Source organism: Contarinia nasturtii, unplaced genomic scaffold (genome assembly GCF_009176525.2).
Source record: "Contarinia nasturtii isolate CC-2019 unplaced genomic scaffold, AAFC_CNas_1.1 Cnas_scaffold_695, whole genome shotgun sequence".
Lineage (NCBI taxonomy): Eukaryota > Metazoa > Arthropoda > Insecta > Diptera > Cecidomyiidae > Contarinia > Contarinia nasturtii.
The window spans coordinates 8,779,625-8,805,664 of NW_022198046.1; the positions used below are offsets into that span (position 1 = coordinate 8,779,625).

The 26,040-nt window shown below is 33.4% G+C and overlaps 2 protein-coding genes across 3 annotated transcripts; both read left to right on the forward strand.

The window, feature by feature from the left end:
* Positions 1 to 13,000: 13,000 nt before the first annotated feature.
* LOC116340864 (aryl hydrocarbon receptor nuclear translocator homolog) lies at positions 13,001 to 24,445 on the forward strand. 2 transcript variants are annotated; one of them, XM_031767586.1, is made up of 3 exons: positions 13,001 to 13,092; positions 22,567 to 22,853; positions 22,932 to 24,445. In XM_031767586.1, the coding sequence occupies exons 1-3, from the start codon at positions 13,013 to 13,015 to the stop codon at positions 24,356 to 24,358; spliced, it is 1,794 nt and encodes a 597-aa protein (XP_031623446.1). In that variant the 5' UTR covers positions 13,001 to 13,012; the 3' UTR covers positions 24,359 to 24,445. The 2 variants fall into 2 exon arrangements, with proteins under 2 accessions (XP_031623446.1, XP_031623447.1); XM_031767587.1 differs by lacking the exon at positions 13,001 to 13,092 and adding an exon at positions 22,287 to 22,373.
* LOC116340865 (protein trunk-like) lies at positions 13,300 to 14,265 on the forward strand. The gene has a single exon (XM_031767589.1). It carries the CDS (start codon positions 13,386 to 13,388, stop codon positions 14,166 to 14,168), a length of 783 nt encoding a protein of 260 aa, XP_031623449.1. The 5' UTR covers positions 13,300 to 13,385; the 3' UTR covers positions 14,169 to 14,265.
* Positions 24,446 to 26,040: the final 1,595 nt, after the last annotated feature.

Below are 26,040 nucleotides of genomic sequence, written 5' to 3' on the forward strand. Positions count from 1 at the left end.
CATTGCCAAAATGAGAGAGCCAAATAAGAAATCCAAATGAACTTTGCTGAAGTTGTAACATAAACAATGCCATTTTAAGCAGATAATGGTTTTATTGGTGATTCGCAATGAGTTTTATGTTTCTAACAAATTACTTATGGTTATTTATCGCTGAACCACACCGAGGATATCCCATTTCATTTTCTCTTTCGTTTGTCTGCGCTTGTTTCGTACGGGACAGACAACGATGCAATGGGCAATAATAATAGCAAATCTCTCCAATTTTTGGTTTCTATCGCCTATTTTATGTATAAAATTAGCTGTTTTAATCAGCTTTTTAGTTTGTTTAAAGTTTTCGTCGTGTGATGAAGAGCCAAATGCAAAAATAATAGAATGTGTTATCTGTGCACCACATGCATGGGTTGAAAATCTTGAAAATTATTGCGTTCGAATTGTCGTAAGCAAGACATTATAGCGTGGTTGAAAATTTGTTAAATTTGACTACACACAACACATATACACACACACATTCAATTTATTAGTGTTATTATTCTGACACCCACTGTGTTGCTTCCGGCCCATTCGATGCTCTGCTCCGGATTTTAATGAGTTGTTTTGGTCTTGACACTTATCTTCTTCGTGGTGTTTGGCAGCTAGAGGGATTGCCTTACACTATTGGTTTAAATTAGAATATCGACCTTTCCGTTACGGAAACGTGCCACTCTTGCCCATGTTCATTGTGTATTACTTTTAAATGCAACAACTTTAACTTGCTTATCGCTAATCAGAATATTCAGTTGCTCATATATGCAACGTCATTTGTTTATATTAAGACGTACGAACGAAAAGAGCAGAATGAACTTCTTTAATGCAATAAGTTCATTTTTGGTTACGATGTTAAGACAAAAACTTATGCAAACACTTATATATTGGGATTAAAAAGGATTTTAACTTCGAAATATTTTGAAATGAAGAAATTCCATTAAAATTTTAATCCTGGCAAAACTTAAGGTGAGACATGTACAGAACTTATTTGATCAAGAAAATGTCTGTAAGACAGCGATTTTTCACAAAATTTTCCCCACATGATTCTTATATGATGTTAAAAAAATTTCCAACACCTTTCCAAACCCCTTTCCATTCATTATTTAAAATAATTCACGCCTTATTTTATTCACCTTTTTTAGTTTTGTTTATTTTGCTGAAATAACCCAGACGCAACTTTGGAATCTTGCCTTCCAAAAACATCGAAGAATAACGACATTCACAGAAACCATCATTTGTTTGGTATGACATTTAAAATTGATGCCATCATCTGAACAAAGGGAATCGGTTATAAAAAAAACCCGGCAAAACTTCGAGCGCAGCAAAAATCGCATCGCATGTTCATCATCATTGAGAAAGCATATTTTATTGTGACTGTCATAAAGTTTATGCCATAATGTGAAAGATATGAGACACTGTCGCTTAACTTTGATTGCAATTGTTCTCTTTTCTCCACTTCATTCGTCGTATTGATGCTCATGTAACACATATAAGTGGCTAAAATGACAACGACTTGTGTGATCATTTATAAATATTATTTATTTATTTGTTCGCAGATAATTCATTTCAGCTTAGCCGCCGGAAAGAAACTGCATCGGCATTAGACCATCACCGGAGACAACGACAGTGTGTGTGTGTGAGAGAGAGAAGTATAGAATAAAAATGAGAGTAAATGTGTTTGGTTGACAAAAATTCAAGAGTCAGCATGGCGAGTATCCTCAAGGGAGCAATAAACTACATATCAGCATCTCGACGTGAGTATGCATTACATCAGCGGAAGGAAAACGGAAATGTTGAGCAAACTTTTGGACAGTTTTCTATATTATTTTAATTTGATTTTTTTTGTTACTGTTCTCTCTCTCTCTCCTTGTTTCTAACTTTTGGTTGGCCGCACAAACAATTGTGATCTAAATCTGATTACTCTTTGCAAAAGCGTTGTTGGTTTTTTTCCCTCAGCTGTGTGGGCGAAACGAGTTTATCTCTCAGTTTGGCAATAAAATACTATTAAATTTAATATCGAAGCGAATGGGAAACAGGACGTATCAAGATACAGGACTTTTGACGACTTTTTTTTCTCACACTGCACATGGATTCTGTTGTCGCTTTATCGTACAAGGAAAGTTTGATTATTCGTACATTGTTTCCAAGTGAAATGAAATCACACACATATAAAACCATTTATCTATCGATTTTCCTTTTTTCTCTCTGCCACTGGCCGACTTTTTTTTGCCATCGAAGATCATATGCTGTAATACCAGCGAAATCAATTCAATTATTTTATATCATGGAACGGAAACCAATAATATGGATCTCATGGATATATTTAGATAAAATCATTATGACCCAACATAAGCATCGGTTTTGATAACTAAATTTGATAAAGTGAAAGTCATTGAAGAGAATGTTTTGTTTTGACGAACCAAAGAAAATCCAATCATCGATAATAATTGATTGAAGCGAGGAAATGCCTTGGATGTAAGGAGAAATTATTTATTTTATCTTTAATGTTATTTTGTTTTTGAAAGGAAATTCGGACAAAGAAGCTGTTTCATAGTATGTATGACTCAAAAATCCATCCGAAAGCATCGATTTAATACTAAAATAAGATTTCACAGATTGAAAACATTAAATTCATTGCATCAAATGGCTGTACAAATTTCCTCATTTTTCCGAGCAAACAGCTATCTCCAACCAACAATTTTCATATTTCCTTGCAGCTATATAATGATTTTCAAACAAAACAATTGTGTTTTTGTGGGTTTAAAATAAAGCACATAAACCGGAAAATTTTTAGTTGTTTTATACAAAAGAAAAAAAAACTGTATTACAATATAAAATCTCACCTAGTTGCGTTTAACATTTTATTGCGCTAATAACGCGTGGAATAACAGAGCGTGGAGTGTCATTCTTTACCAAACACAACAATCGACACCACTTGAGAGAAAAACCGTGTTATATTTACATTGGCACAACAAAAGGTGGTAATAATACAAACGACAATAGCTGAAAAACCTGAAACGAAAGCTTATCTCTGTGCGGAGAATTATCTTAATTATAGCAATTAAACGAGTCCCTTTTATATTTATATAAAATATAAAGCGCGGTACGTATTATCTGCTTCTTCATCACTTTCATTTGAATCTCTCTCTTGCTGTCCCTGGCATCACCGTCGGAATCTTCTGTGTCATTTTGCCTGCGTTTTGTTTAAAAAGCTCCATTGTGAAATTAGTTTTATTCTTTAATTTGATACAAAAACTCCCGAGCACAAGCAATAAATTCGAACGAGTGAACGACAAATGTATTGTTATACATTCAACGATTTCAATGCAACTTCATATTCTGGAAAACAATGAGCTAATTTCCGAGCGATGGTGCAAAGGGGATGTATACTCGCATTCACATTTTATTCGATATAGCCGGAAAATAAAATATGTAATATACTGTGTGTTCAACTGTTGAAAGAAAATGCACATTTCATATTTACATGGTTTTTTACGTTTTCATTTGGAATATATTTTTCAGACAGAACTTTTGTTCTTGAACAAATATTTTTATACACAAATATTGAGAATTTCAATAATTTTTTTGTTGTGTGTGTTTGACCATTTCATCATTATTTGCTGCGATGAATGGCTATTGAAGTCAAAATTGGCGTTTACTCCATCAATTCCAAATGTGATGTCGTAAACATATCACACCAAACGTCAGCTTCACTATTACATTTTCCATGTATGAATTTTGAATTGACGTTGATTTATCATTTATTGAAATAATAAAGCCCGATAACCAGATCAACAGTGACTCTCGCTTTTGTTTTCTATTTTATTTTTCAATTGCCCATTAGAAATCCGAATCTAAATTTATTGAAACTGCCAAAACAAATCAAAATACTCAAAAGACAATAGGTCTTTCTATTTCCATCAAATCCAAAGCTAAATATTGCAAATATCAATTTTTTCGCTTCGTTTCGACTGCTGAAAAAACGAATTTCGCATTTTTATAAATTATAAATCGCCTATTTGTTTTAAACAATATATAAAATGGAGTGGAAAAAAATATATTTGTATACGAACCTATCGAGTTTGTAAAAATAAACAGTCGAATTGACTTCCTTTTCTTTTCAAACTGTTTCACAAAATCAAATTCAATTTGATCAATGAGTCAAAAAGCGGCTCCATTAATTGATTAAATATCGCAAAAAATGTGATTGTAACGACATGTGTTTCCCAAATTCGACTTGGATAATTAATTTTTCCATTCATTTTCATAATTTTCCATTTATATTTTAACTTATTAAATAGCAAAAAAAACGCATATCTGTCGAGAAACGTTCGTTATTTTCGAAAATAACTGTAACAGCAGCAGCGAAAACAACAAAAATAATTTAAAATGTCGCATCGATGTTTCGATGGCTATCGGTTGTTTCTCATTCGCAGGGACACAAAAGCCACAATTCGCATAACATTTATTATGAAATAATTAAATAAATATTATCATTTAATGTAATAATAATGGGTGAATGACAATATTTTATATCTGCATAAAAATGGATCCATATCGGAATATATCGGCAGTGGTGGACGACACTTTATTGCTGAGCGCGCGTATAATTAAAATGCAACACCAATTACTGAATGTTTTTGTGTATATGTTATTTGGCGATGCTCGAATCGATTTTCAACCGGGAATTTAATGCATTCATTTTCAGAATGAAATATATACAATGCAGAGAAGAAGAAGAGAAAAAAAACCTACCTAAAATGGGCAATTAAACATGTGTGTGTGTGCAATGGGTTAGTGTAGCGGACTATCTATAACGTTTGCAATCGTATTAAATGTCCATTGTTTTGTATTTTGCATATCATTTTATGTGCATTCGATAACGTTGGCTCGTGCTTTTCAAGCAAATTTTCAACAAATTATCTCGACTTTTCAGTGAGCATCATCGATGAAATAAAATTCGTATCGCATTCGGTAACCGATACAGACGGTTTTCGTGCCAACCAAATGCTTAACAATATAATTATCATTATGGGGTCTCTAGTGGTTAAAAATTGTCGCCATCACATTTTGCGCCAATCTCCAGTCCACCCAGCATTCAGTTGCAAATGAAATTAAATAAATATTCAAATATGCATATCACTTGCAACAAAATCATACAATAATTAATTGATGTAATTACCGTTGTTGTTTCAGTGTTCGAGTTGAACATTTTCCGCACATGGCACACATATAACGGTGTGTGTGTGTGTGCATATTTTCAATTGATATTATTTTGTAGGTGGCGATGTGTGTTGTGTACGAGTCAGAAAAATGGGAAAATTAACGCACAAGAGAAAAATACAAACAACCAACAATGAACACATTTTGTTTATTCATCGAACTATTATCATGTTTTAATGCATAATTTTCAGTTGTTAAAGATTATTCAAATAATATAAACCAATTCAATAAAATATGGCAAAAATTGGCAGAGCAAAGTCGATTTAACATACAATATGGCTATCGTTTACGACTTTTCAACATTTTGAATTTATATTGGCAATTTAATCGGATTTGTTGGCCTCCAAAATACCTTTAATATTACCATGCAATTCAAACCAATTTATTTGGCGATTAAAAATTTTCAATTTTTCATTATTTATAACAAATTCGAATCAAATTTCATGGATTGGGACGTGATGAGCTTAGAGATTATTCAATGAAATGTTTTGACATTTTGAATTCGCCTATAAGAAAGCCATTTATCACAGCGATTATTTTGGTAAATTTTTAAAATGGCATTTTCGTTGGTTTTTTAATCGTCGGTCCAATACCAATGGATCATTTCAACACAATAAACCCTCGCATTAATAAAAAAAAATACGAGCAGCAGTAATGTTGCATGGAAAACGTTATAGTCGTCGCTATATGACCGATAATAATAGATTCTTTTCCAAATTAAATTTGCGCCTTTTTTTAAATGCCACGAGAAGCAATAAAATTCTATAGAAAAATGAAATTAAAAAAATGGCCATTGTTCGCCCTTTTTCAAACCAATTCGACCTTTAAATTACATTTTATTGTTCTTTTTCATTCTTATAGACTCCCGTGTATTTTGCATATCCACCAGAAATCCAGCAAAGAAACTCTGAATAATGAAATTTCACAATAAAACCAATTAGCAATTAAAAAAGAGACGAGAAAAAAATTGAAGCAATTTTGAATAAAAATAAAATATATTTGCGTTTCTTTTCCAAAGATATTTGTTTATAAGACTTCATTATTTTCAATGAGACGGTTCTATTTTTTTTATTGCGTGTCTGCCACCTTTTTTCTGATATTCGTGAAAAAAAATGGTGTGATGCGGATTGGAAAACTTCTGGGAATAAATTCATGAAATTTAACAAATTAATCAGCCCAAAGCGATGTTTTAATCAAAATGACGTATTTCCCATCAAATGTGATTCAAACTAGCGTATGTAATCACACATTTATCCAGCGGTCGTCCCATGAAAACGGTGGTTGAATGCGTGAAGAGAGAATGAAAACGTTGGTGGTGTGGCACGATAACTCGAATCGAATCTGAAATGAACAACATACATCATGTTACGCCATATGGCAGTGAATTAATGAACGGTCATTTTCATTTCGACCATTATTCTGATTGAAAACGATATTTTAACGGTTGATAATCAGTTCAAATTTAACTGTTTGCATGCAATGCTAATCCGAAACATTTATAGCTCGAAATCAACAATCAGTGGACCGGACAAAGGGGAGAAATTTTCATTGAAATGCGTATACAGATTTGTGTGGCAATTTTTCAATGCGTAATTTAGATTTTACATTATATTGGTGTAACCAGTTGACTGAAGTGCAATTTGAAGGATCTAAAATGATTATTGTATTAAATTAGTAACAAAATATAAAAAAAATTACAAAAAATGCAATTTCTTTAATAAATACACTCACAGCAGCTGATGGTGAGTAACAAATTGTGTGAAGTCGTAACAAAGTTTTCATATTTGCTAAAACAAAAGACAAGCGCTTCAAAGTAGCCCAAGTGTAAGCACCGGCCAATAAATACCTAAAGCCCAGCATGGTTAGAGATAATTTTGTGTGATTTATATGTTAAAAAGTAAAACTTTGTTCTGGGGCGAAAATGGATGGCATGTAGTGCAAGTGGTGTTTTGAATGTGCACACGGCCAAAGAGTTCGGTCAAAGTTAATAAATTAGACCCACATTAAAGTGGAAGAGCAGTGTCGGTTTTCCCTTGGTAAAGTCGAAACAAGTTTTTGGTTTTAAGAAAATCCTTCATTTCGAATGGTTTGAAAGATTGTAAATTCAAAAGATTTAGTTTCACAAGAGCCCGTATGGAGTACCGACCTAATCTCTATATACATATGAAGTTAATTTTAGCCAATTATATATTGATGTCCAGACGCGGCAGCGGTGGAAACATGATCCAAAATGTATGGCGTCCAACATATATTGAGGTTCATGATTCGAATTAATGTCATTAGTACCGCTTATCAAAATGTGTGTATGCTTCTTTTGTATCATACATCGGATCTCTATCAATTACTGTCATTTAAATTAAACAGACGGCCAAAAGACACGAACTTGTGTAAAAGTTTCCACTAAGATGCTCGCCATCATCTTATGTATCGTTTTGTAAATATCGAGAGAATACCTTTTCTGGATGAAAAGTTTCTTTTTTTTTGTCAACAGTTAAATTGGTTTTTGTCCCATAGTATTTCGACATGTTAGCTTCTGATGAGCGAACGAACAAAAGTTTCGATGCGGTTCGACTTGCAAAGTGTCTGCACACACTCAAAATATTAACTATTTAAGACGTATGCCATTCATTATTAATTATATTCTATTATGACATCTTTATTCTTCACAGGCACATTGCATTCACCTCGCCGATGGCAGGCGAATGTATACAAAGTAATTTCTATCGTTTCGATTCATTCACTTACCACGACATTTAATCGAGAAAACAACTAGAAAGAAAATGTCTCCATTTACATTTGGCACGCTATTTTCTTTCTGCATTCGCTCCATCTCTGATACTTGATATATGTTTGCACATCACGTCAACCTGAATGTGCAACTTTAGACGTTAATTCAGTAAATTTCAACTACACATATTCCAATGACACATATTGTTCATTATTTCACCGTCGCTTGGCGTTATATACCATCGTATCGTGTATTGCCATTGTAACAAAGGCGACAATAACATACAAATACTGTTTCACTCAATATACTTGACGCAAAGTTTTTGTGACGTGCATAAATTAAACGGTTTATCACATCGAAGTGACTTTTCAATTCAAGGAGTTTCCATTAAAATTACCATCGTTTTTCTTCAAGTACTTCCATCAAATCAAAATAAACAAAATTCAATATTTAGAAAATGAAAAATTTATCATAAACAAGCGACACTTTGAATGGAGTACTTGACTGTCGCAAAATGATGATGACGAGCAGACGGAATCAAAATTATATCATTCGATCATGTGTGAATAATTAAAATCAAACGAACACTGTCACTTCAAATTAAAACAATATGATTCTTAGACGTTGATTGGGGAGCAACCAAAATCGCTTGCGAATCCATAGTTTAAAATTTCTAACTCGAGCACACTCAAAACGTAAATTTTCCATACTCTGTTTTCCATATGGAATGGGACTTTTCGCCCACACTTATCGCACAAATTGATTAAAATGTGCAAACAAAAATTGACTTGTCACATCAACTTTCCACATGCATTTGGCGTGAAAAAGCCAAGCTCGACATGTGTTTTGCTTAACATATTGCCGAAATGAGTCTAAGAAGATTAAATCGAATGTGTCATAACAACAGTAGCGGCGGGGGTGGTGAGAGCACAACTTTTCCCTATCATTTCCATGCACATTCAGATGCAGGTGGTAGAGTCGGTAATTGAAATGTGACTTTGTGTCTTATCTTTGGTGCAAAATGCAAACGATGCTCTGAATCAAAGTGAACGAAAAAAAACACCGTTTGTAAAAATGTCAAGCGTTTCGTTGGTTGAACATGTATATTTGTTGAAAACAAAAGTTCACGCGGTGTTTTTTTTTTTGTTGTCGTGCTATCCTTGCAATTGAAAAATACGAAAAAGCCAATTTTCTAGCCATTCAACATTCGGTGACAATGATATGTAACAAAGCGGCCCGAATGTTTGTTATCATTGCACACAAACACATAACGCGCTATTCCCATGTAGGCTTTGTGCATGCCACCAAATAATTGCCATTTCAGCATCTACATACAGCAATGAACGACGTTTAAAATTTCTATGGGGAAATATTTTACAAACCGGACTCTGATTTTTTTTTTGTGTAGCACAGAAGAATAAAAAAGAAAATTGTACCTTCAACATTTTTGTTGTTGTTGGTTTTTGTTTGTTATCAAAGAATGGCGAAAACTCACATTTCGATTTAGGAAACATCGGCCCCACCACTTCATACCGGCCAAAAATATTTAAAATTGTATGTAAATGTTTTATGAATGCAAAACCCGATTTGAAAACATCGTTTTTAATTTCCCAGCAGAAAAATCACAAGAATTTTTCCCATTGTTTTTTTTTTTTTTTTTTTTTTTTGAAATGCTACGCTGCCGAGTGTGCAAGGATGAGAAGGCGAACACGAGGGCTGTAAAATAAAGTTATTATAGTTTGGAAGCATTACATCGCAGCCTATCTTATCGTTGGCATTTCAAACGGATTCGGCATTTTGAACCGTTTTTTTTGTGTATTCGGCAGCACCACATGCCATTGCGAAAAGGTAAAATCGTTTTTATTTCAATGTTTTACGTTATTTACAATTCCGTTTGCGGGCAAAGCCAACAAAATGTTGGTAAACCAAAAATGGACAATCACTCCAAAGCAAAAACCATCGAATGGAACACGACGTTTTTGTTTCGACAAAATATAAAATACACATATGCAATACCAATCGTTTCGGTTGCAATTCAATTTTAATGAGTTTTTATGCGATTTTAGTGATCAACGAGAATGAACATCGAAGGATATAATGATTGAGAAATGATTTTTGAATGATTGATTCATTTGTTTTTCGGACCGAATATTTTACTCCAAAAATACAATTTTTAATGCAGTACTGCAACTACTTGCAATAAACATGTTTATCAATAAATTGTATCAACGAAAAAAAAGCAAATTGTTGCGGTTAAATGTGCGCCCGAAGCAAATCGAATGTGCTCGGTAAATAATTCGATTGGAAACATTCATTCCAAATCGATGCACTGAAATGTAAAACTCAATCATTCAACGGTGAATCGGTGTGTATAGCTCATGGATCTTATAAGCCGAGTGCAATTGCTGAATTGTGTGCTTGTGAATCTTGTTAAGGTTAAACTAATCTCCAATTTATATTAAATGACAATTTTCATTGAATCGTTTTGTATTACTTAATCATTCGTCGTATCCAAATTGCTCATACACACTCGCATTCGAATGCTTGACATCGTTATCAAACGGCTGCGGAAAATTGTATACATATTCGTATTTATTGCAACGGATTATGGATAATTAAGTTGAACAATGTTCAATGTTAATCTCATCTCTACACACATATTCAAAATGCGAAATATACAAGAGTTTATGTTGCGAAATTAGTCAGGCATTGCTGAGGCAATATTACGCATTCGGTAAATACCAATTGGCCGTATGTGTGACTGAATAATGAAAAGGATTTGGAGCAGTTTCAATACAAATACCGGTGATAAATCAATTACTATTTGCTGTGACGGCGTTTCAAAGCGATACAGCGAGTGTGTCTAGGCATTTTAGTGCTTATCAAACTTTATCACTTTCGCTTGAGAAATCCATAAAAAATGATTCGGAACATGTCTTCATACAAAATTGCGAATTTCGACTATTTGGCAAACAGGTTTGCCGACGATAAAAAAAAATGTAAATTTCCTTTTGTAATCCCTTTTATTTTCTCTGTGGGCGAAGCATGCACAAAAGACGATGAACATTTATTATGATCTCACTTGCTGATACAATTCAATAATTCCTTTGAATACCAAAGCGATTTATTCAATTCAAAACTCACCGTTACCAAAACAAATAAACATGGTGCTCCATTTATTTTTCATTCTACCGTGTCCATGTTCAACCATATTATCATCGAACACATACGCTTGCATCTAGATAAGGGGATATGTGCTCTTACGCACCACATTTTATTGAATGTATTTTTCACATTCAAACCGGAAATTACATAAATATGATAAATGGTTTTCATCTCTCCTGCATTTTGTGGTATCGTTTTATTCAACCGATTGTATTGTTGTTTGCCATCATTTATCCTATTGCCATTTTCTTCGCGGACACAATCAGAAGTTAGGAAGACGAACGGTTACTTCTTTCTTTCATTTTCTTCTTTGGAAGATAAATGGTGTTGACACTTTTGCAAATTGGCCATATGAATAAGGTATGCGATAAACCAGTTTATAGACGGTTGATTTGAAATATAATACTTCTTATCTGGGAAATCACTTCAGTGATTTCTCGAATGTAGTTTACTACAATTTATAAAGAATTTGAATTTTTCCAAAAACTTACGCTTTTCTTGGTTGCAATTTTGATACTTTTCAGTGTTGAAAAGCAATAATTTGTGATACCCGAAAAAAACACAAAAAAATATCATGGTGTATTTTTCTGGCGCTGTATTGCGACAAGTTAAAGAACTAGCCCTAATTTCTTTTTAAATCATAAAAAATGCTTCATTTTAACTTGACTAAAAAAATTCAGTGTTAGTGATATGGATGTCAATATAAAATAAAACTGAAAATTAATGAAAGGTTCATATATTCATGAATCTAAAAAATAAATGCAAAACCAGAACTGAAGTTTTTGATAGCTGCACCATTTACCATTCTCCAAATCGCCTGTATTTTATAACCGAAGTTTTGAAATTCGGTCGAATTTTTAAGAATTCGTCATAAAACCGGAGTGGGGCTGTGTTGTCCATAATATTAGCACATAAATGACAAAGATAATCCGCATATGAATCATATCCAGTTTCATTGCTTCACATGGGAGAAGTCTGCATTGTAGACCCTATGCAGAAATGTTATGTCTTGTGAAAGAAAAAAGAGACAAGAAGCGCCAATGAACCTCCTCACCAGAGAACAGACGTGATTTGCAATGTTTGTTAGTTGATTCACTTCGACTGTATGTATCGACAGAAAAGTCGTGTATGCAGACAAGTGGTGAACATACTCATTGGCATTAGGAATCATTACTGTCATAGAAATTGGTGCGAACGACTGGATCTCATTAACTCATGTTTATACGAGTTTTCAAATCACCAATTCAACACACAACATTTTGATATTTTTTACGTTTAATCTTTTATTTTAGTAACAATCTGCGAAATATACGCGTATAAGTGGACATATTCTTGTGTGTTTTGAAAAAAATAAAAAAAAATACATTCGAATAATGGCGACCGTGCTAGAAAACAAAAGACAAATTTAAAGAGAAAAAGCACAATGGATCTGAAAAAATGCAGATATTTTATGACGATCTGATTTTCTAAGTAAAATAATAACATTATTACTATGTTGGTTTTTGATAAAAGATGACGCATCCCAAAATCAGTATTGAGTTGTACCCTTTTTGAGTTGTAAGGAATATTTTCTGCGTTTTAAATAATATTAAAATTTTCGGATGTTCTTATGGTATATACGCCTTCAAATTTCGATGGATTATCGAAAAAGGATTGCAAAAGATAAAGAAAATGAGATTAAAAAACTACCAACAACCATCCAATTAACTCTTTTTTTCAAAAAAAAAAAAGAAACAAAAAACTCTAGTCAAGATGTCACCAAACAATTACATATACAAAATATACAAAATCTCGCTGACCTTTGCTTACTATCTATAGTTTACGGTCTATTTATGTGTAAATGTTTGTCTCAAAAGTAATAATAGCAACGTAATGATGGTTGATTTGGTAAACAAAAGATTTGATTTTACAGTGTTTTTTAAAACTCTAATCTCTGTTCACCTTTCGTGCAGGTAAAATATACCTTTTTTGTTAATGTTTTTTGCATATTGCACCCATTTATTACGATCATTTGTAAAGGCATATCTATTTGTCTCTCTCTCTCTATGTTAATTACTATATTGTGAGTCTAGGTGTGTGTGTTACTCAAAATGTGTAACGTGGTCAAACTTCCAAGAATAATGATCAGTAGCTAATGGACACTGGTGTGTGATGTTCGATACAGATATGTGTGATACAGAAATGTCAAATATAGCATTCTAAGCATTAAAACTAGTCTTGTGTGTTGCATCGAACAGAGATATTCATGGAAATGTTAGTGTATATTATCAAAAAAATTATTTTTTTGATCATGTGCTGTGCTATTTTATTCGATTTCTGCACAACGATGTCAGTTAATACAACAAAATTAAAAGAGTCGGATCATTGTGAAGAAGTGCCGAGTGAAATATTACAACGAATTCAAGGGCCGGCATTTTTGCCGCGTTACATGAATGTACGAAATGAGACGTTGGAAAGTGAATATGAATATTTATTCAGTTCGCATAATACAAGCCGCAAACGAGAAGCCGATTTGGATATATCGTCATTTTATGTGACTGACGAGAATATGGAGGTATTGAGTGAAGAACCAGCATGGGAAGTCAAATGGGAAACAGTTCAAACGCAGAATCGAAGACGGAAAAAAAGAAGTTTGCTGCCAATCGGCGTTAATTCAAAAGTCGAGACCGAACCATTGGGTACATTGAGCCGAACCAAACGACAAAGTCGACCCCGTGTTTCATTTAATCAAATCGAACCATGGCAATGCGAACGAAAAGTTAAATGGAATGATCTTGGTGGCGATTATTATCCATCATATATCAAAACAATTGAATGTACAAGTCCACACTGTTATTATAAACAGTACAATTGTATGCCAAGAAATTTTGCCGTTCGATTATTGCATCGGCGAAAAGGTGTTTGTGCGGAAGCATCCACTCTTCGGGAGTATGGATACACCGGTGAAGGAGATGTTGAGTTTTGGCAATGGGTTGAGGTCCCCGTTACGTTCTGTTGTGATTGCGTCAAAGCTGCAAATCGATATTAATCAACACAATTGAATTTAAAAAGAAAATTATTTTTTTAATGATAATATTATAGATTAATTTTTTGTGACGGATTTCTATGTGGAAATCCAATATTGGACAGGCTTTTTAATAATGTTTATTTCAACTGATAAATAAAGAATAATATTCGAAATGCCCATGCGGTGTAAATAATGACCAACTGAGTTTTTTATTTGAAATTTCCCTTCGGTGAATGATAATACAAACACAATTTTTTTTTATTAAAACTACTCTTTTTTATTATTTAGCCACAGCGAGCATAATTGGTTCTATAGAATATATATATTCTGTTAAAAACAATTGAAATCACCGCATGATATAAAGTGATTTACTTTATTCATGACGTTTGTTGGTTTCAATCAAAAACTTCAACATAGAACTATAACAGGAGGCGGCAGAATAAATGGGGTCCTATTTCATGTGTATTAGAAGAAAACGAGGAGAAATTACGGTCATCAGCAAAAAAAATTGAGTGCAACTGAAATAAGTATCAGAAAATTATTTGCCAACACAAGAGACCAACCGCTGTTTGATAAATCTTGTATAAATGTGGTGACGTTTTTTTATAAATCACCTGGATTTGGTGTTTTCTTTATTGACGCTTAAAGTGAATACTCCAGAAAATAAAACCAATTTTTTTCTTTACTCGAGAATTCGCATCATGGATTCAAAGCATATCGTTGTTGTATTTTCAGTACAAAAAAATAAATCAAAAGGACACCTCTTTCTCTTTGACTAAAAAAGTCTGTCTCAACAAGTTTCGTACACTCCGCGGTCTAATTTAAAAAAAAAAATATCAAAGAATGAATTGAAATGAAAACAATAATAAACCATTTTCATTCTGATTAAAAAAAAATAAACGAAGAAGTCCAAACCAGTGGCGAATAACATGTTTATTGAGTTTAAAAAAATTGCTTTCTTGTATATTGTAAATTTGCATTAAAAAATTTGTCTTCGGTTGCCTAATTATAAATCATGTAACATATAATAGAATAATAATGGACAACAAAAGATCTAGAAAAAAAATATAGTCGAATGAAAAATGAATCAAGGCTCATTATATCCATTGTTATGAGAATGCGTTGAGTTGTTATGGTGCATCTAATTTATCCATGAAAAGAACCAAATAAAAACGTGTAAAACGAGAATTATTACGACAAAAGAAAATCTTGACGATTTGAAATGCATTCAATTTTACGCAATTTTACTTATTAGATGGAATGTTGCAATCAACGACAACAGCAACTGCATGTAAACTGAGAAAAAATTTTAATTTAAGAAAGCTTGTATTATGGCATGGTATAAGCAATTGGGGTGAATCGAATCGCTGGCAACGCAATAGATGTAACGAATGTAATGGTAAAGTGTAGAGGTGAAGAAAGGAGACATGAAAGCAATCACTCGATACATTTTAAGGGTTAGAACGATGTCAATGCATCAACATCGCCCTATCACATTTTGCTGATGGATTACACACAAACCTTGCGGATTAATCAAAAGGAATTTTTTAATTAATTATTTAATAATGTAGACTCACTACACACAGACTAGTTTGACATTGATTTTAATGGAATTTCTCAAATAAAAATGTTATCCTTAAATTTTTGCCGGAAATATGTTGTTATTAAAAATCGCTTAATTGGAATCTGAGGTGAACCTTTAAACTTTGATAAATTCGGGGTAACAAACAATCGGTACTGTTTTATTAATCAGAACCCAATACAGTACCATTCTAAATTCATTGTTAATCCTTTTCACTCTCTCGCTCCCTCACTCTTCGTCTCAGTTCAATTTAATTCGTTTTCCCTTCTTCTAATTAAAACTCTTTTGAAAGCGATCGACTTAATATTATGATAGTTACATTAAATTTCCAAACTAGTTTCTTCGGCAAATTCAAATGTTTTATTATGCTTCGGTTGTCGTTACTACTTTCACAACGATTGGCAATTAAAGTCGATCTGTTTAATTTTCTCGATTTAACTTTTTCGGATTAATCTTTTTCCAAATCTGCCTGGATGAAAATGGGATTTTGTTACTTTCGTGAATAGTCAGGAAAAAAGTTGGTATTTTTTCCACAGAACATCATTTGTATTATTCATGCGAACAGTTTGCCATTTCGGAGGGCAGTGCAGCAAAACAAAATCAAAACTTTTAACGATAATCATTACAGTTAATCCCCAATTGTGTCATTAAATCCCATGCGCGCATTACCACTCGAATGAAAAATGCAATGCAGATAATATCACGACGCGTTTACATTGCGTTACATACTTTTTTTCCTCTTTCTTGTTGTGTTTACAATGTTAAAATGAAGACACTAAATAGATTTTGGCATTAAAACAACCATTTTCTGCGAAATAAAACATTCAAATTACATTCTTAGTACTTTTTTTTTTCAAAAATACAAATAATGTAACAATAACGTACAACAAAAAAAGAATACACAGTGTCATGCCAAGGTGTGGTGTGTTCGATTTAAAGAAGAAAAATCGGTTTTAAACGACATTTTTATGCGAAAAAGTCTGTTAAATCGGTATACAGCCGCAAGGAAGTACATAGCATTAACAAAGTCATCGTGTTTTTATCTCATAATGCAACAACAAAATCGTGGATTCTTTTAGTCTTTATTCGCATTTACACTCCCGATTGTCTAATATAATTTGGTTTTGTTATGCTGTATCTAATTCGATGTCGTTGGGCTGTTTTCAAAATTAATCAAGATTTGCGGAGTGTGTTTTTTTAGCAAACGGAATTCTTCGAGGGCATTTAAATCAGTCGTTTAGCTATATTTGTAACAACTGATGTGCTCCTGACGCTGTTTTAACATCACTACAGGGGTTTCGTACTCTTTGTTGATTCGCAGATTTTGCCATTTTTTCGCATGACACGGTTCGCTCTTTTTTCTTGTTTCGCATTCATTTGGTGCGCTTGAGCTATGCACGGATTTCTGTATCACAAGTTTCAAAGAACCGATGAGATTCGAGTTACTAATGGCTTGAAACACGTTTAGAATAAATTAAGCAATTTCGACAGTAGACGGCTTGCCATGTGACTACCAAAATGTTACCGTGTTGAATTAAGTGATAAATAAATGGGAACAAGATAGAAACCAATGGAAACAATGCAGTTGCAAAGTTGACTTGCTAAAAATGAACAATATACTGAAATCCACATTGTTTCTACGCGTCTGATGTTTTTGAGTCGTATGGGCTGCAGAGATTTCGATAAGAAAGATTTAGATTTTAGCCGACCGTTTTTTCTTCATTTTCTCCTCACTGGCATGAATTATGAAGACAAATTTTGAGTCATTTGAACGGATTTGGAAATAGATTAAATGTAATACCCAAGTAAATCGTGAACCATTGCTCGAAATGATGAGAAAAATGTTCATTTTGTATGCAGAGGTGAACATGAGATGAAAAACAAAAGTTTTAACAACGTGAACGCCAATTTTGTCAAACCATTGCGAACATTTCCAAAAAAAAACTCTAAATATCTTTATGAGCCGCCGAAGTTCTGAAAATGGTTGATCCCATTCAAAATAACGTCGAAAACTTATACTGTCTTTCAATAATGTCAATTTGAATTTACCTAATTACTTATGCAGCAAAACTACCCGAGCAAGTTCTTTTGTTGAGAAGAAGAAAAAAAAGTTGTTGTAAGCCATCCGCTCTTTCGCACAATTCTTAAGAGCAAATAATGTCAAAATAGCTTCTTTCTCAATTTATTTTTCATTTTCTCTCTCACGACAGTTGTCTGAGTAAAAACCAATGTTTTTAATTGCAATTATAAATTCAAAGCTTAGCACAGTGCCTAGTCATTTGAATGCGAGAACGATAGAATATTGTGATTTGTTTAAATAATCCATGACAAAGTGGCAAACGCTTTTTCTTGTACTCATCGACGAATTCTCATCGCTGTCATAAAAATAAATACTTTCTAATCGCAACGTCAACCCTTTCTTTTCCGTTTCGACTTTGCTGCGATTTTAAACAAGTGCGGATTTTTCATGCCGTCGATTCTCATCGTGCTGCGTCGAAAAAGAGTTTTCAAAAGAAAATGCCGCAATTTCGCGTCGAATAGATAAATACGCAATCATTGTTATACATATTTTATTGCGGAACAAATGCGACGACAAAAAAGCAAAAGAATAATATCGAGAACTTCATTTTCACATTCGTTTCGTGTCACCGAACACGTTTTATTACCGAAAAGCGAGCACAAAAATCTCTCGCTCTTTTATTTTATGCCTGTTGGAAAATGTCAGCCAACATGTAGCGTAACTTTTTATGAAAATTTAAAAGTTATTGCACTTGAGATTGAGCTAATGTAGTTTTTCATGCTATTTTCACAAATCTCACAATCTCTATAGACTCTGGCTGCAATTGAGTCGGTGATGCACGAACAACAACAAAATAAACTCTTCTTTAAACGATTTACCTCGAATTCTTCATATCTCAATGAACCTGCTTCGTGGCGGATGTGTACATGTAGTGTGTCATTCAAATCCATACATTTGGCTACACTTAAGCGACAATTCATTCTGAACACGATCATTTACTATATAGGCTTAAAGGGTTTTACTTTGTGACGCGTTGAATCTCATTTTCTTCATTCAGTGGCTAAGAACCCTTTTTACTTTTCCGCACACACCTAGTGTGTAAGGTAAAGTATTGGAATCGGTCGAAAAATTAACACCCATAAAAAATGTGTTTTCTGGGTGTTTTTGGGGCCAGGGAACACGAATCCAGCGTTTTTTCGATGTCCGAATGTATGTGCGTACCCTGTACCCTGTACCCTGTACCCTGTACCCTGTACCCTGTACCCTGTACGCTGTACCCTGTACGCAAAAATTTGTTAACACGATAACTTTCAAACAAGAAAAGTAATTCAAAATCTGACTTCACAGGATGATTGGGGGTGCCGAGGAATAGAAACCATTAGATTTTGAGCGACTTTGGTTGATAGAGTGCCGTGTCATGTCTGGTGTGATGCCCATGGCCATCCATGGAAAGGAATTCAATTTTTCTTCCAAAAGTGATATTTAATGTATTCTTAAACACTCAAAAATGTGTATTGGGGGGTTTTTGGGTACGAGAAAACCGAATATGACGTTAGTTTTGCGATACAATCAACTTTCGAAACACTTTTCATACAAAAAATTTAAAAAATTTGGATTTTTGTATGGAAGCCATGCCTGTATGATATCGTAATGAGCTGAAACTTTGCACAGGTTATTTTTATCACACATAAATACTATTCCGAGAGTTTGAAGACATTTCAACGAATATTAGGGGCACCTCCCGAACAATATTTTGGATTTTTCGCTCTAAAACGAAATTTTGTATGGGAAGTACCCTTAATATGCATTGAAATTTCTTCAAACTTTCAGAATGTTAACTTTTTGTGAAAAAAATAACTTCTGCAAATTTTCACATGATTTCGATATAATATAGGCATGGCTCCGATACAAAAATTCCCATCTTTAGTAGTTTTTTGTAAGAAAAGTGCTTCGAAAATTATTTTTATCTAAAACTAATGTCAGATTTAGTTTTCTTTCATGTCGTGGATCACAGTGCGGAAAAGTTCATCTTACGGATGTAAGACATTTTATTTCACCATATTTCAACTAAGTTTACCAACGACACTGCGTTTGTATAAAATTCGTGAAGTAAATTCTCGTTGACTCTTTATTTGCGCGCAAAAGTAAAAACAACTCTGTTTTGCGTTAATGTTAAGAATAATAATAATCATATGAAATTATTTTTAATTGGATTACTTCACATTGATTGCATGCACAATTGCTAGCTTCGCTGGATCGGGCGCTCGCGCAATTGTGAATGAAGTATGATTCGACATGCGAGAAGGAGATTGTGTGTGTGTGTGAGTTTTTATTTTTTGCAAAACCTTGAGCCATTAATTCGGTTCGGCTTTTAACTCGTCGACGCTCGTTTTTTCAACGTTTTCCAAATTAAATTGTGTGTATTGTGTTTGTATTCGACTTGATTTCATTGTACAGTCGTTTGTCTGTACGTGCATTGATTACTGTTAGCGGCACTACACAACGAGGTGATATTGTGGCGGTCGAAAGGGTTGAATGCTTCATGTAAACATTTGAATGAGCAATTTCGTTGTTCAAGTGAGGAGAGAAAGAGAGGGAAACGATAAATAATATAATAACGACGATTAAGATTTCCGAGAGTAAGAGCGAGCGAGTGTGTGTACTCGCTTTAAGCAGCAAAGCTAATTTCGATTTCTTGTTCTCAACCGCGGGGATGAATTGAAACAGCTATAATACATCGTCTTCGGTGACAATGAAAGCAAAGAGATTTATTTCCTTTTTTTCTATTTTTAATGAATTTCTGGTTTTCCATTTCATGCAAGATTTTCCATTAATGTCTGGCCTCCAAATCCAATAAATGGAATCGAGTTTCAAATTCAGAATCAAATTTGTAAATTTTACAATGTTATTGTCAAGTTGTGAATATCCTTTCCATTTTGATTACCTTTAGCCCATAACAAAAGCATTTATTTCTTCCTCCTTTTTTTTCCTTGAATAAACACAATCGACACTGAATTCAATACATTGACTGAATTTTTGGTGAATAAATTTCTCATAAATCATTAATTTAATTGAAAATTGTTTTCTTTTCAAAAGTTTTACCGGCACAGTTGAAATGCAGCCTTTAATTTCTGTCTTTTGTTCAATCATACCCAGAATGTTCAGAACAATCAACGAAATTCGCCATAAAATTAACTTATCACACGCATTTTAAATGGAATGGTAACACAACGCACATACATCGTACATCACTTGAATTATTTCTTGATTGCAATAAACTTCTTCTCGAATACGCTCATGTGTGAAGCTCATGAGTGCCTCTTCTATATCCGTGTTATTATTCCGTTTTTAATTACACAAACAATCAAACTTTTTACTTGCATGAAGAACTTCAGAAAGTTTATTTGTTTTTTTTTTTTAACTTTCTTTCTACACACAGTATGCGATGGCAAAATGAAATTAGCATCTTATGTGGAATGTGATGCATGAAATGGATGTTTATCATGTGTGACGCAGGCAAAAACGCAACACACAATTATTTTTTATGTACAAATATTATGCGAACGGATGCTGTGTGCGGTCGGTTATCTGGATTTGAAATTCATTTGAATTGCGGTTTTATATTTAAAATGCCTTTTATCGCACACCACCTCGTCTGCTTCTTTACCGCACACAATCCATTGCTCATCCCCGAATGTATTTGCGTTCATTATACGATTAAATCATTTTGAATTTTGATGCTATTTTCTTCATAGAATTGGCTCAAAATATAAAGTAATGACTGAATGATGCTCGTTCGGATGCATTCATTTTTCAGTCTTTTTAACCTCGGTCATTCAATATAACACCCTTTCGAAAAAGAACATAATTATAGTGTATTTCATAAGTATTCTATGGATACTATTCAACAATGAAGATTAACGAATACAATGTCTTTCGTAGATTTAAATGAAGAAAAAAAAAATGTCATTGGACGAAAATAATTCGGACGACTTAAATATTTACTGCCAGTTAAATTTTTATCCATTTGCCAGAAGGCCAATGATTTTAATATACTATTTTATTGATTCAACTTCCAATCAACAGCAGTGTTATTTCTACGTACAATATACTTCATCGGCGTGTTTATTGCTCGGCTTGGAATAACCAAATAATTATAAATGCAGCACATTATTTTATACAGATGCGGACTGAGATAAAAAAACGTCTAAATTTTAAAACCGAAGGAAGTTGTGTTTCATAGTTCATACGCATACCTTTTTCATGGCAGTACAAAAATGGTCCAAAATTCAGAAGAAAACATTCAATATATTACACGCTTCACCCGCACTAAAATTCTATTGTGCAGGTAAAAACACTGACAAAACAGAAAGGGCCAATTCTGTTTAAACGACCATCACACACATTTAACAACAAAAAGATCTGAACAAAATATAAAAAGGACATAGAAGAGAGAAATGACAAAAAAATTCCCAACGGCTCTCCGCTGACAAAATTTTTTTCCCGAAAAATAGTTTTTTTTTTTAGTGTTGTTTCTTTTCTCATGAGATACTGACGTAGAACTTATGTTTTTAAATTTTGAATAAATCTTCTGCAGAAATTATATTTCGAAATTAAAAACAGAGTAAGTTTTGTTTAGTTAATGATAATAGAAACAACGATAATTGCTTGGGTTCAAGAAAAACATAGTGACAATATTTGGATAGCATGTATGTGGTAGTGGAGACTCAATGCATAAATCATGTGAAAAATTAATTAAATTCCATATGTACAAAATAGACCTTAAAAAACGTATATTCTTCTTGTAATATTTAAAGCACCAAATTCAGAATGGACGATGAAAATAGTCAAGATCGCGAGCGATTTTCTAATCGTGAAAATCATTGTGAAATCGAAAGACGGCGACGCAACAAAATGACGGCTTATATTTCGGAGTTAGCAGATATGGTGCCAGCATGTAGTGCAATGACACGTAAACCCGATAAATTAACAATTTTACGAATGGCTGTTGCTCAAATGAGAACGCTGCCAGGGACAGGCAACAGTACTCCCGATAAACCTCGATTTTTGAACGAAAATGAATTAACACATCTTATTTTGGATGGTATACGAAATGATTCTTAAGCTCAAACCGTCAAAACATATAATTAATTAATTTTCTTAAAATTATCATACATTACAGCGGCCGATGGATTTTTGTTTGTTGTTTCGTGTGATGAGGGTCGAATTATGGATGTGTCTGATTCTATAGTTCAAGTTCTAAATCAATCTCAAACGGATTGGTTGAATACATGCTTTTTCGATCAAATTCATCCAGATGATCGTGAAAAAGTTCGCGAACAATTGTCAACACAAGAACCACAACGCAGTATACGTGTTTTGGATATAAAAACTGGCACAATAAAGAAAGAAAATCATCAATCGTCGATGCGTATGCTAATGGATCCGAATCGTCGATTCATTTGCCGTATGCGCATTGGAAATCGTCATTCAGAAGGTCATTTGAATCGTTTAAAGCAGAAAAACTCACTTGGTTCAGCTGGAAGTGACGGTGTTAACTACGCCGTTGTTCACTGTACAGGCTACATACGGAATTGGAAACCCACAGATTTTCCTGGTGGTCCGCAAGATGATGGAAGACACTCAAATTACTGTATGGTCGCTCTTGGACGTTTACAAGTCCAATCGACCCCAAAATCTGATTTATCACCGCAAATTGAATTCATTTCAAGACATTCCATCGATGGAAAATTCACATTTGTTGATCAACGCGTAAAGGAACTTTTGGACTACACAACAATCGATTTATTGGGAAAAAATTACTTCGACTTCATACATCCCGATGATTGTGAGAGTATGAAGGAGATTTTTGATCGGGCACTGAAACACAAGGACCAACCATTTTCTTTGACATATAGATTTCGTTCAAAAATATGCAATTGGATACGGATTCACACAGAAACGCATGCATTCCGAAATCCATTTTCGAATGCTGTTGAATATATTGTATGCAAAAGTAAGTCGGCTGAGCCGATGGCTGAACCAATGGGAAACACAACGCCGAATGCCGTTCAATTTTATGATTCAGGAATATCCGAAGTTGACTATGCCCTACAGCAACAGGTATCGGGAGCTAATGATTTCTATAATGCACAAGGAATGATTTCGCATACATCACCACAGTCAAATGTTCTTCAGTCGAATACTGAGCATACGATGGGATATGGTTACGAATCAACACAGTCACCAATCGCATATGGAACGTGTCAACAACAACCAGTTTCGGCGGAAAATTTGCAATATAACGTGAGTCCAACATGTTCACCCGATGCACCACCAACATATACTCAATTGAATGGCTCATACGCACAACAGTCGCCGCCACAACCACTTTCCAACCAAAATTATCAAAATCAACCAAATACAGCTATGTGGGATTGGCAAACAAATCAAAGTGAACAAGGCTCAATGTCGGTTGTCACTTTGGCTGGGCCAACGCATGCAATCAATAATAGTAATGGCGAACTCAATCAAATGTTCACAATACTTGATCAAACCGGTGGCAACTCATTCGATGATCTTAATATGTTTACTAACACATATCAATAAGTTTATTTTTTTCTATTCTCTTTTTGTTTTTCATATTTTTGAACCTATAGCTTAATATAAAAGTGTAAAAGACCATCATTTTTTTCTTATTTTCGCATAAAAATTCCATTTTATCATCAATTATTAAAATATCATCAAACATTAGCAAATAATGAAAAAACGAATTTTAAATAAATTATTATACGTTGTACCTTGATGTAAATCAAGCCCCGCTTGTTGCAGCATTTCCGTATTTATTGTCAGCAGCTTTAAGATTTCTGAGGAAAAAAAACGTCGATCACTTTGTAATTTTATTGACTTAAAAAAAATCAAATCACTCATCACTCACTCTTCATCTGTATATTTAATTAAATCATCAAGCAATCTGCGAAGAAGAATTCAGATTTTTTTTAAATGTTAACCAAAATAATATTTGGATTATTTCTAATAATACGTACTTTTTTTGTCCATCCAGCGTCGAGACACTGAAGTAATTTTATCATTTTATCACTTCATTTTCTTTGTATATTTCAAATATGTTAATCTTACTCATAATTTTCGTTGATAATTCCATTCTCTTTCAAGCTTAATAAAAAGGACATAATTTAAAGAAATTCGCATTCAAATTTCGGTTTTTTTGTTCGAATATTGAAACTTACAAGCTTACTAACTGTTCATCATCTTTCCCATCTGTTGCTTGCTCATAAATTCTAAAATGGGCGAATTCATTTTTCAATTTCTACGATTTAATATGTTTAAAATGTATACAACGTACCAGGCAATATATTGAATTAACTGGTCAGTTGAGCTGACAGTACGTTAGCCAGCTAAATGGGCTAAAACAATAGACGTTATTGTTTTAATGATGAATCACTTTTCTTGTTTTAATAGAAGTGATTGTTCATTAAAACAATAACTTCTATTGTTTTAGTCCATTTAGCTGGCTAACGTACTGTCAGCTCAAATGACCAGTTAGTTAAATATATTGTCTGCAACGTACCTTTCTTTGAGCGCGTTTAACGATGGCGTGCTGAATCATTGAAAAAAAAATATAATTCACATACAAAACGATTCTTTAAGTAATTAAATAAACTTACTCTCCACTGAAAAAAAAAAAATATTTTTTGTTTATTTTAAGATGCGAAAAATTAAAATTGCAATTTTATCATTCAATGAATTACCTGACGATTAGAATCCAGGCACAAACCAGAAAGACAGCAAATAAATTTTTCATTTTTGTTTCAAGCGTAGGAAAATGTGGCAAATGATAGTTTGAAACTAGTGATTTTCAATCATTTTCATTCTTTTTATATAGTAAGAGAACAATATGATGAAAAGGTGATAAGGAAAAGCATGACATAAGGTCACGGTTATGAGCATTATAAAATAAGTCACGATTATAGTGTGCACGAATAAACATGCACACGGTAGCTAAAGTTATTGCCTCTAAAAGTTTGACTCGTCATCATTTTTTTTCAAACATCGCAAAAAACCAATATTTCGAAATGTGTATCGGAAAAAGTGTGAAATTCTCACTCGAAATGCCGACAACATCTCATTAACCAAAGTGGCATTTTCAATCTATCTGGAAGGGTCGTCGAACTCGTGAGTTCGATGGAAGGGTAAAATCGTTCCAATCGAAATTCGAAATAATTTCTTTTTGCCATTTTTATGTGACACTAACCATAATGGGTGTTCTTTAA

Excerpts from the sequence above, each read along its gene's own strand:
- LOC116340864 (XM_031767586.1), top strand. The coding sequence starts at position 13,013 with ATGATGGTTGATTTGGTAAACAAAAGATTTGATTTTACAGTGTTTTTT. Across the intron at positions 13,093-22,566 it reads TCTGTTCACCTTTCGTGCAG|CACCAAATTCAGAATGGACG; the intron begins GTAAAATATACC and ends TAATATTTAAAG. Across the intron at positions 22,854-22,931 it reads AACACATCTTATTTTGGATG|CGGCCGATGGATTTTTGTTT; the intron begins GTATACGAAATG and ends CATACATTACAG.
- LOC116340865 (XM_031767589.1), top strand. The coding sequence starts at position 13,386 with ATGGAAATGTTAGTGTATATTATCAAAAAAATTATTTTTTTGATCATG.